At 42.8% G+C, this 11,438-nt stretch overlaps 1 protein-coding gene across 1 annotated transcript in view; it reads left to right on the forward strand.

The window, feature by feature from the left end:
• Nucleotides 1–11,224, forward strand: part of Nipal1 (NIPA like domain containing 1) — a 22,344-nt gene extending 11,120 nt beyond the window's left edge. The window contains exons 2-6 of the mRNA XM_021211200.2: nt 1,200–1,466; nt 3,266–3,322; nt 6,249–6,339; nt 9,337–9,497; nt 10,140–11,224. Coding sequence (XP_021066859.1) covers nt 1,200–1,466; nt 3,266–3,322; nt 6,249–6,339; nt 9,337–9,497; nt 10,140–10,750 — 1,187 coding nt within the window. The 3' untranslated portion in view covers nt 10,751–11,224. The remainder of the gene's footprint in view (nt 1–1,199; nt 1,467–3,265; nt 3,323–6,248; nt 6,340–9,336; nt 9,498–10,139) is intronic.
• The last annotated feature ends 214 nt before the right edge of the window (nt 11,225–11,438 follow it).

The following is an 11,438-nucleotide window of genomic DNA, read 5'->3' on the forward strand; positions in this document are numbered from 1 at the left end:
TTTTGTTTTTACTTTTTTTTTTCTTTTTTTAGTTTTGAGAATTTCCTATGTGAGTACTATACTGGCAGTACCCTCTCCTCCCTCCAACTTCCCCTCTGTCCCACACCATTCCTTCCTAACTTCATGGCCTGTTCAAATATTATTTTAGTTATTATACATCTACATGTATAATAACTACAGCCTGCTGGGCTCCCTTAGTGTTGCTTTTCTGGATATGTGCCCTGGCTGGTCACTTGGGACTGGCTCTCCCTTCAAGAGACTTCACCACAGTGGATTTTGGCTTTTCATTGAATTCCATGATCTACCTTTGTCTGTTTTTGTTCAGGATAAGTGATGTTGGGACACTGACTTTTAAGAAAGGAAATAAGATGAGAAAGTAGAAGATTTAGTCACAATGTCACCTCGTTGGTTAGCTGTTCAGGTGGCAGGCTATTAGAAGTTTCTTGTGCTGTGTAACATGTCTCTCATTCATGTTTTAGAGTTTAGCCGAAAAATCCCAATGCACAGAAAGGGTCTGTTATAGGGGTTTTGCAGTCTTACTAAAATCTTATTCTTGTTACAGCCTACTGATGTCTAATTCATTTTTCTACAAAAATTCTGTTCATTCAGGAGCAAGTCAATTAGTTAAACTGAGAAACGATTTTCTTTGGGCTAAGCGATATGCAAAATTAAAGTTTAATGAATTTTCTGGAATGCACAGTTCATACCCCATGAATGGGCTAGCTAAATCTCCTATAAAGGGGTACTTTATAGGCCAGTGGCATTGCTGTGGCCTTCTCCACCCCGCCTGTCACAAGTCCAGCTTTCTGAGAGACAGGCAGACTGATCATGAGGAGTGGGGTGGGTGGGGGTGGGGATGCTATGGTGAAAGCAGACCTAAGCAAGCACTCCCATTTCCAACAGGCCGCTTCCTTACTGAAACCAAGACCCACAGGCTGCCAGGTCGCTGGGTTTATCTGAGGACCTGAACTTTCCTGTGAAACCTCTCCTCTTTGAACAATGACAACTAAATAATCTTTAAGTCATTTTAAGAAGGTAGGAAAGCTTCGTTGAAAGTGGGCCATCTCTTAGGCGGGGAGTTTCCTGTTTACAATAGAGATGTGTTTCCACTCACTCAAGTCTCTCGTTGGCAGAGAGGAGTAAGCGTTTGCACAGCTCCCGTGCATTCTTACCATGCCCGTCATCTTTCTTTCTGCCAGGGTATGTGCTGTCTCTGGTCTGCTCCAACTCTTCCCGGGCTTCGTGTGAGATCACAAATGTGTCACAGTCGCTGGCTTATCCTGTCGTCTACACGAACCTGAATTCCTCCAAAACCAACTTCAGCATTTCAGCAAGTGTAGAAAACAGATACAACCTGTATGTGGGCTTGGTATTGGCCATAAGCTCCAGCGTTTTCATTGGCTCAAGTTTCATACTCAAAAAGAAAGGTCTCTTGCAACTGGCCGACAAGGGCATCACCAGAGCAGGTAAGGAGCACACCCAACAGAGTCGTCACTGGGGCTCTTGAAATAGAGCATGCGCCCTTCTACCCCAAGAGCTTTTCCCTTGCCATAGAATTCTCTTCCCCCTGCCCTTCATCCAGCTGACTCATCCCTCTGAGTTCTGCCGTGGTCCACCACCCTAGAATGGTCTTCTTCACCCTGTCCTTCAGTGTCTATCATCGGACCAGTTTCCTGTGTTGTGTGTGTTTAGTCAGCACATTTACTTGTTTATTGATAGTAGACTCATAAACCATGCACTCAGAGTGTTTGGCACCTGCCAAATATTTGGTGAGTCGATGGATGGATAATGATAGCATCCCACTTTGTATAGTGGCATTTCAGACACTGAGTAGCCTGACTGACTGCATTACCTACACATTCGTGAAGTATCATAGCATAAGAAACTCAAGTCTTTTCCTAGGTCAGTATGGGAAAAGAAATGGCTACAAATGAAAACAAGTTTCTGAAGGAGCGATGGGTGGGAGATTTGCTCCATCAGGAAATATACTATAATGTGGTTTTAGTGAAAACAATTTGGTACTGGAATTTAAATAAAAAGGGATTATTGAAGATAATACAAGTGGAAAAAGATTACATGTAGCAGCTAATATATAACTTTTAAAAGTAGTATTTCAGACCAGTGAAGAAAAATGAATTATTAAATTAAAAGTAGTGAGGAAAAATAAAATTGGGGAAAAGTAGAGAGAAAAAAAGTGAGAATTCTACTTTTTCCCACTCTGCAAAACACATGCCAGATTCCTTGAACTTGAAATAAAGCCTTCTTAAGCATAAATCTGTTCTGTGTAAAGGAAGAAGGTATTCTATGTAATTTAAGAGATTCTCTGAATGGATGGATAAAATAGGTCACACACAGACATCCTCTTTGGAAATAACTTACTTGAAACTAAACAATTAGATAATCTTGGTGGTGGAGAGAGCTATGAAATATAGTAGTATAGAATCCCTAATATATAGAGAACAATTGCAGGCAATGAGAAAACACCCTAGAATAAAGGCAAAACACACACACACACACACACAAAAGAACAGAAGTGAGAGGTACAGACATCCAGTGTGACGACTGCTGTTATATGGAGAAAATACTAAGGAAGGGAAGTAAACTACCTTGCAAGATCATCTTTACTGCTTATGTGTCCTGCTTAGTTTAGCTATAACACAACCATCTAGGTCAGAATCAGGTAGTTGTATGTGTAAGAACCGACAAATTCCATTGTCTATAGCTAGCATGTTAGCAGTGATTCAGGTCACAGGTCTCTCCATGGCGAAATGACTGCAGGCAGCTTCAGAAAAGCTTGTTGGCCCTTTCAGTCTGTCAAAGAGAAAGATGAGCAGAGTCCACCTGTCTGATTCTTGCCGTTCTTTAACTGGCCCTCCCAAAGTCTCAGAGGCTTCCATGTTAGTTACCTTCTTCCCTCTAGGACCAGCGTCAGCTGCAAGCTATGGTTTAGGTTCTAATTTTGAACTATGGCTGAAACACGCTTAGAGTTTACAGTGCCCAATGCCTGTACTGCCAACTGACACTGTCAGGGAACCTGAAGATTAAGTAAAAATTCAATACAAGTCAAAGGGACTTTTCCATAGAAGTCGCAGAAGTCAAAGGTAGTAGAAAGCTTGAAGACCTTGGAAAGGAACAAGAAAGTACCCTCGCTTAGAGAAGACAGGTGACCAGAAACCAGCATGCTTAACGCCTTTCCTGGGAGTCTGGGCTTCCACCCTCATCTCCGGAGGTGAAAGCCTGATTCTTGTCTTTTGGGTTTTCCCAGGGCAAGGTGGACATTCTTACCTCAAGGAATGGCTGTGGTGGGCAGGGCTGCTGTCAAGTAAGTATGGAGCCCATGAGTTTTCATGCTCAGTAACTCTTCCCTCCTGTGGAGGAGAGCCCTACGTCTGAAAAGGATCGTGGTGACTTGACGTATTGCGTCCATTTATCTACAAAGAGGTTATTTCACTCTTTTGACAGAGCCTGCTCTGTGCTTTCCCAGAATGCAAATTAAGATATTAGCGTTTCAAATATTTTATATCACAAACCTCTCCTGTTTCCCCCAAAGAATTGAGAAATATCTCCCCTCCTGGATCTTCTGAGTTCTTCTTTTCCTCATCTATTTATTTATATTTTGTGTTGCATGAGTGTTTTGCCTGCGTGACTGTCTGTGTACCCTGCACGTGTAGTGCATGCGGAGGCCAGGAAAGGACATCGATGGAGAACTGGAGTTACAGACTGTGTGAGCCGCCCTGTGGGTGCTGGAACTGAACCCCATCCTCTAGAGGAACAGGGGAAAGAGCCAGTGCTCTAAACCACTGAGCCATCTCTCCAGCCCCTCTACTGAGTTCTTACTTGATGTTTTTGGCTATCCTGGCTGCACATTCTCTTGGAATTGGGTGTGTCTTCCTTATCAGGACCAAGCATGGATAAATAAAGAAACAATTCTTTGGCTATTGATACTGGGGTAAAGTTGGGGAGGAGCGAGTTTAACCAGACTCTAGGATAGAAGCAGACCTTGCAGGCTAGAAGCACTTCCCGAATGCAAATATGATGTCCTCCTGAGAGGCAGGCTGTCTGCTTTGCCACTCTCCCTGACTTCCCCACCTCCCACTCTTCTCTCCCACAAACTTGCTTCAATGCCAAGTAAAAGTCTTCCAAGGGCAGGGCATCATAAAGTAGCTTCACATGGCTTATAGCTCAGCGCTCTCTGCACCCAGAACCCTAAAGCCTCCCTATTTCCCAATACCAATTCACTGATTTCAACATTGGGAAAAAATCCTATTATAAGACAAAACCTGGGGTCTAGAGAGATGGCTGGACAGTTAAGATCACTTGCTGCTCTTACAGGCTGTGGGAGTCCCAGCAAGTGCCAGCCCACAACTGTCTATAACTCCATTCCCAGGGGGTCAAAAACCTTCTTCTGAGTGCCACAGGCACCACGTACACAGACATACATGTGAGCATACCCATCATAAAATAAAGAATTCATTTTTTAAAAATTTTTTTTGTAGATTTATTTATTTATTATATGTAAGTACACTGTAGCCGTCTTCAGACACTCCAGAAGAGGGAGTCAGATCTTGTTACAGATGGTTATGAGCCACCATGTGGTTGCTGGGATTTGAACTCCGGACCTTCGGAAGAGCAGTCGGGTGCTCTTACCCACTGAGCCATCTCACCAGCCCCCCATTTTTTTAATTTTTAAAAAGAAACATCTTGACTACCTTTCCACTAATAAATGTTGGAAGCTAAAAGGGTTGATATTTAAATTTGTAGAGCCCTTTCTATTTTTTTTAAGGTGTTTTCATATCCATATGCTGAATAAACGTTGACTGGACTACCCTGGGAAGGTTCTAGTAAAGATGATCTGAGTGATTCTCTTACTCTGTGTTCATGTCTTACTTGCATCTCCTCAGCCTTCCCTCGTGTTTTCAAAGAAAAATACAGGGGCTGGAGAGATGGTTCTATAGTTAATACCACTTGATGCTCTTGCAGAGGACCTGAGTTCACATCTCAGTACCCACACAGAGGCTCACAACTATTTTCAATTCCAGTTCCAGGGGAACTGGACCACCTCTTCTAACTTCCATGGGCTCTAGACACCCACGAAATGCACAGATATACATACATGCCAACACTTGCATACATGGAGTAAAATCAAATCTTAAAATGAAAATCTAAGGAGAAAATTGTATGGCTATATTTACAATGCCATGTATACCAAGAGACAAAGCTTGTGATCGTATGGATAAGAATTTGCATTGGGGTGCTGTCTCGCTATTAGCATGTGAGGTTAAATTTTGTGTAGAACAACATCTATAAAAATAGAAACCATCTCAGTATAATAATCACCAAAGGAAACAAAATAGTCTAGAAAGGGTATCACGGCTTTATTTATTTATTTACTTATTTTATGAGAGTGATCTCCTAATTGCTCTGTAAATTTAGATCTGTCTTTATGGTGCTCTAATGCAGAATATTCAAAGAAAAGGAATATACTCGTCTGTGTTCTTTCTCCACTATGTGTTTGCATGTTGCAGTTGAACAGTGTGGAATACTACAATCTCTGGAGAAGTCTTCCATTGCAGTCTCTGGGAATAAGCTGGCTTCCACACAAAAGCTAGCTCTTGAGGGGAGTTTCCTGCACTCTGAAAGTTATTTGCAATACAGTACTTGGTGCCGATCTCAAGTTTCTCAGCTAGGATTACATGTAGACATCTATCCTTAGGACTTTCAAACAGCTCCTTGGCTCTTCTTGAGCTGCTGAGACACCACCACTTGCCTGTAGGTCATCCCCAATTCAGAAATTCCAGCCGTGGGCCTGTGGTTGGGATTCCTGGCTATCTGCCACCCAGACACCAGATCCCCTACAAACCCTCTCGCTTTATAAGATGCTGATGTTGTTGTTCTGGTTAGATTGCAAGTTGGGTTATTTCCAATCTATTCCAAAGCTATCTTTACTAGATGCCATTTGACTGACCAAATATGTTTCTGACATATAAGTTGCTCAAGTCTCAATTGAAACTTGTATAAAGCACACATTTGTCCATTAGCATTGACACATTGTTACCACCGGACATTTATAGTAGATCAGCATCCCAAGATAGCCATAGCAATCCTTTCTCACTGGCTGTAAGTCAATGCTTTCCAATAGATCTTAGCAGCGACCTCGAGGTAGAAGTCTGCTGATGGCATGAGCCACTTGCCTATTTCTTCAGATGAAACTGTGATCCCATGTGTTCATATCGCTGCTTGCTTTCCAGTGGGAGCCGGAGAGGCTGCGAACTTTGCAGCTTATGCTTTTGCGCCTGCCACCTTGGTCACCCCGCTGGGGGCTCTGAGCGTTCTTATAAGGTAGGTGAACAACAGAGAGCTTGGCTTCTGAGGCTAGTTCACCGTCGCCAGCAGCCGTAAACCATGAGAAGCACTCTGCTAAGAAATCACAGAACAGAGAGCAACAATGCAATCTGAGCCCCCAAAGCCCAGACAGCCCCAAATAATGTCTGGGACTCCTGAAATCTTAGAGGCAAGCCATTTATAACATAGGCATAAAAGGCTGTTTCTTAGGCTAGGAAACAAACAAAAACCCCAACCTAATAAGAGCACTTGGCTCACTGTTCACAAGTACTCACAAGGTAATAGCAATTTATGTTTGTGACGATTCAATGAAGCCTAGCCAGTGTGTACACACACATGAGTGTGTGTGTGTGTGTGTGTGTGTGTGTGTGTATTTAAACTCTCAGCTGAGTACATTGTAAATCTCTGAATCTTTTTTCTTGCTATAGTGATTAATGGCAACAGTTTTCAGAAGACTTTAAAAGGCATAGTGTTTAAGCTACATTTCAATTCTTGCTAAAATTCCACCATTGCCTGCTAGATACCTCTGTTCGGTACCCTGCAGTAGGACTCCCTGTTGTATAGTTATTGTATAGCTTTATAGTTATAGTATGTAGATGTCCTAGTTTGATTTCTGTTACTGTAATAAACAGTGTACTGGCTGGTTTTGTGTGTCAACTTGACACGAACTGGAGTTATCACAGAGAAAGGAGCCTCCCTTGAGGAAATGCCTCCATGACATTCAGCTGTAAGGCATTTTCTCAATTAATAATCAAGGAGGGAAGGCCTAGCCCATCGTGGGTGGTGCCATCCCTGGGCTGGTAGTTAGTCTTGGGTTCTATAAGAAAGCAAGCTGAGCAAGGCAGGGGAAGCAAGCCTGTAAGTAACATCCCTCCATGGCCTCTGCATCAGCTCCTGCTTCCTGACCTGCTTGAGTTCCAGTCCTGACTTCCTTTGGTGATGAACAGCAGTGTGGAAGTGTAAGCTGAATAAACCCTTTCTTCCCCAACTTGCTTCTTGGTCACGATGTTTGTGCAGGAATAGAAACCCTGACTAAGATAAACAGCATTACCAAGATCAACCTAGGGGTAGAAAGGGTATACACACACACACACACACACACACACACACACACATCATTGAGGGAGGTCAGGGTTGAAGCTCTAGGCAGGAACTGAAGCAGAAACTATGGAGAGACACTGCTTAATGGCTTGCTTTCCACAGCTTGCCCAGCTTGTTTTCTTATACAATCCAGGAGCACCTCCCTGGCCTAGGTTGCAACACTCCTAGTGGACTGACCCCACCCACATCAGTCATTAACCAAGGGCATGCCCATAGGTTAGATTGAAGGAGGCAACTCCTCAATCGAGGGTCCATCTCCCCAACTGACTCTAGTTTGTGTCAAGTTATCAAAAAGGAAAACCAACCAGCACTGTATTGTGTCTGTATTGTGTGTGATTCCAGTGAATGTGTTTGATGAACTATGAGCTCTTTGTGTGGCCTGGCCACCATTTCATTTCCTCAGTCTTTTTAGAGTCTATAAAGTATATGTATCTAGTAGAAAGATTCTGCCTAAGCCTCCATACTTCTCCTTTCTGTCTTTATAGACTAGAGAGAACCAAAAGAGTTTTTGTGCATAAAGCTATCTAAAGACTAGTTTTCACTGGGGCTGCAATCCCACAAGTGACCACTAGAGGACAGCTCTGAAAAAGCACCCGCTGAAAGTCTTGGCAGTCAAATGGCTAGGTACATTGAGACTGGCAAAGGAGGCTGCTGGTGGGCAGGAACCACAGCCAGCCTCTTGATGTAGCTGCAGCATGTCCTACCCTGGTATCCACGGAGGTGCCAACCTTGAGCATTTTGAAAGCAAGTCATGAAGCACAAAGCATTGGGAGCTTTAGATAGGCAGAAATATGCAGGTGTGGTTTTACTATTTGACAATCTGCATGGTTGAACAGGTCTGTGTTAGTTATATATCAACTCTGCTATCTAGGTACATATCGTGCAAGTGTGTGTGTGTGTGTGTGTGTGTGTGTGTGTGTGTGCGTGTGTGTGTAATGAAGGCCAAAGAACAGCCTCAAGTGTCATTCCCCAGACACTGGTCACCTTTTTATGTTAATACAAGATCTCTCACTGACCTGGAGCTTGACACATAAGCTAGCTTAGCTGGACAGCGAGCCTCTGTGACTCTTTTATCTCCACCTCCCCAGCACTGTGGTTCTAAAACCATGCACAATCACACTGGCTTTTTTTTTTTTTTTTTTTTTTTTTTTTTTTAACAAGGGTCCTAGTCCTGAAACTCAGGTATTGATCCATTTGCACCGGTCACTTTACTGAATGATCTGTCTCCCCAGCCTAGGGCATGTATATTTGAAACATTCCTGGTTGGCTGTATTTTAAATGGACAGATTGAACATCCCTAATTCAAAACTCATAAAGCCAAAGTGCTACCAAATTTGAACCATTTTGAGCCTGCATAGTCACCTCATATGACAGACTTCCATCAAAACATGAGCCCGTCAAACATATTGTGTAAGATTGTCCTCAGGTAAGTTTTTCAAGTTTACTTGAGGCATTGATAATTCTTCTGTTTAAGCTCAGGTTCTTGCCCTAAAAGATCTCATATATGCAAATAATCCACATCCCAAAACACCTCCAATCAAAGCATTTCAGAGGAAGGATGCTCATTTTCGCCACTGAGCTATAAAATATCTTTCACTCCAACTACTTTGCGGGAGATAAGGTAATTGGAAGCTAATTAAGCTCTAAAAGGTAATGGGGAAATGTCTGTAGCATAGCATGTCTATAATATCTCCTCCTGAGGCATAGAAGTGGTAAAATATAAATATATAACCATCACTGCTGAACAATTCAGGGTGTTTCAGCATCACATAGCATATTCTAGTCTGCTCAGTAGGGTGCAGAGCAACATGCACTGCAGTCTGGCCTCTAAGCTGCTGCGGGATCAAAAGGTAATTGACCAGCCAGTGACTGTGTTTCTTTCTCTCTCCACAGTGCAATACTGTCTTCCTATTTTTTAAATGAGCACTTGAACATTCACGGGAAAATAGGCTGCATATTAAGTGTATTGGGGTCAACTGTGATGGTTATCCACGCCCCACAAGAGGGAGAAGTCACATCTTTGCATGAAATGGAAATGAAATTGAGAGATCCAGGTCAGTGATTCAGCCATTAGAAAGGGGGGGGGGGGAGAAAGAAAAAAAAAAACACAAAGTCATGATGTATACGCTTGCTTTTGATTTGGTTTGATTTGGTTTGGTTTATTAAAATAAGACCTCACTATGTAGCCCAGGATGGCCCTGAACTTACAGTCCTCATTGCCAGTCTCCCAAGTGCTGACATTCCCAGCATGCAGGTCACCGGAGGAAACTTGTGGTGACACTGAAGGTATCTTACAAGCTTGCTGCAGGTTGTAAGCTGCAATGGGATTTGCTCCTGATAAAGATCTCGAAGAAGTAACCATCTGTTTTTGTGTTTGTGTGTCCTTGCTACACAGTAACAAGAAGAGATGAGGCATGTGGATACAAAAGATTTACTATGAACCCAAATCTCTCCCCCTTCTTTAAGACCATATAAAACGCTACACCTGTTGGGTCTAGCAGAGCTATTGTCCAGATTCAAATAGTGTATTTGTGGAGTGTTCTATGAAGTCACTAAGGAGCAGAATGATGCTTATTTACTCTCAGTTGTTCTAAAAGCCTGTGTTTTTCAGTTGGTGACTAACAGTACCTCGGTAAGGTGTGGTCCTGTTAGCGTCGCCTACATCTAATCCTTTCTTTCTCCTCCTAACCCACCAGGGTTCATTTCCTTTGCTGTGATCATCTCTGTGATCTCATTGGTGCTGATTTTGATTGTGGCCCCGAAGAAAGGACAGACGAATATATTAGTCTATATCGCCATCTGTTCTTTGATTGGAGCGTTTTCCGTTTCTTCTGTCAAAGGCTTGGGAATTGCCATTAAGGAACTGCTGGAACGGAAGCCTGTTTACAAGGATCCCCTGTTCTTCATCCTGTTGGCCATGCTCGCGCTTTCCGTAACGACCCAGATTAACTATCTCAACAAGGCCTTGGACACTTTCAACACATCCCTAGTGACTCCCATTTATTATGTGTTCTTCACATCCATGGTGGTAACTTGTTCTGCCATCCTGTTCCAGGAGTGGTATGGCATGAAAGCTGGAGATATCATCGGTACCCTGAGCGGGTTCTTCACCATCATCAATGGCATCTTCCTCCTACATGCTTTTAAAAACACCAACATCACTTGGAATGAACTCATGTCTACTGCTAAGAAAGAAGTCCTTTCTCCAGTTGGCAATCAGAACAGTTATGTTTTACTAGAGAATGCAGACTTCTCAGCCTCTGGGTATGATGACGACATCACCCTGTTTAGCAGGACCAATGACTAAAGTAGCCATAAAACTTTGAACTTCAACCAAGACACCCAAAGCAGTACTTATTCTTGAAGGTCTGTTTGTACGTTAGCACGTATAACACTGTACAATTCCTCTGGGTGGGAGGCCAAGCAAAAAAAAAACCTTGGCTCTGCAAAGCCTCCAGATTGGAAAATCAAGTTTAATCTTCTTCTAGAAGATTCCTGCCTTTCTTTTATGTTTTCAAAACCACCAAAACAGTCCCTGAGCTCAACAGAAGTCAAAGACGTACATTTGTCTCAGAATAATTCTTCTGATCAATAGATTTGGCACTGCCAGGTGGCACTTCATCCCTGCCTGGTCTTGGACTCCTCTGGGTGACTCACAGATCTGTTAACTGTCTCCTGACTGAGCAGTCTCCTTTGCTATTGTCTGACGGGTCATAATCTCAAGCTATTAACACTAAGAAACAAGGAGCACTGGTGTATTGACCTCTGGTCTACAATGCCTTCTTTCTTTTTTTTTTTTTTTTTTTTTTATTATTATTTTCTTTATTTACATTTCAAATGCTATCCCGAAAGATTCCCATACCCCTCCCCCCACCTCTGTTCCCCCACCCACCCAATGCCTTCTTTCTAAACTACACAGCAGATAGGCAAAACGTTAAAGAGCATACTGGACTAAAATGTTTATGGCACATTTTTTATTTTTTTTCTTTTTCCCA

Source organism: Mus pahari, chromosome 13 (genome assembly GCF_900095145.1).
Source record: "Mus pahari chromosome 13, PAHARI_EIJ_v1.1, whole genome shotgun sequence".
Classification (NCBI taxonomy): Eukaryota; Metazoa; Chordata; class Mammalia; order Rodentia; family Muridae; genus Mus; species Mus pahari.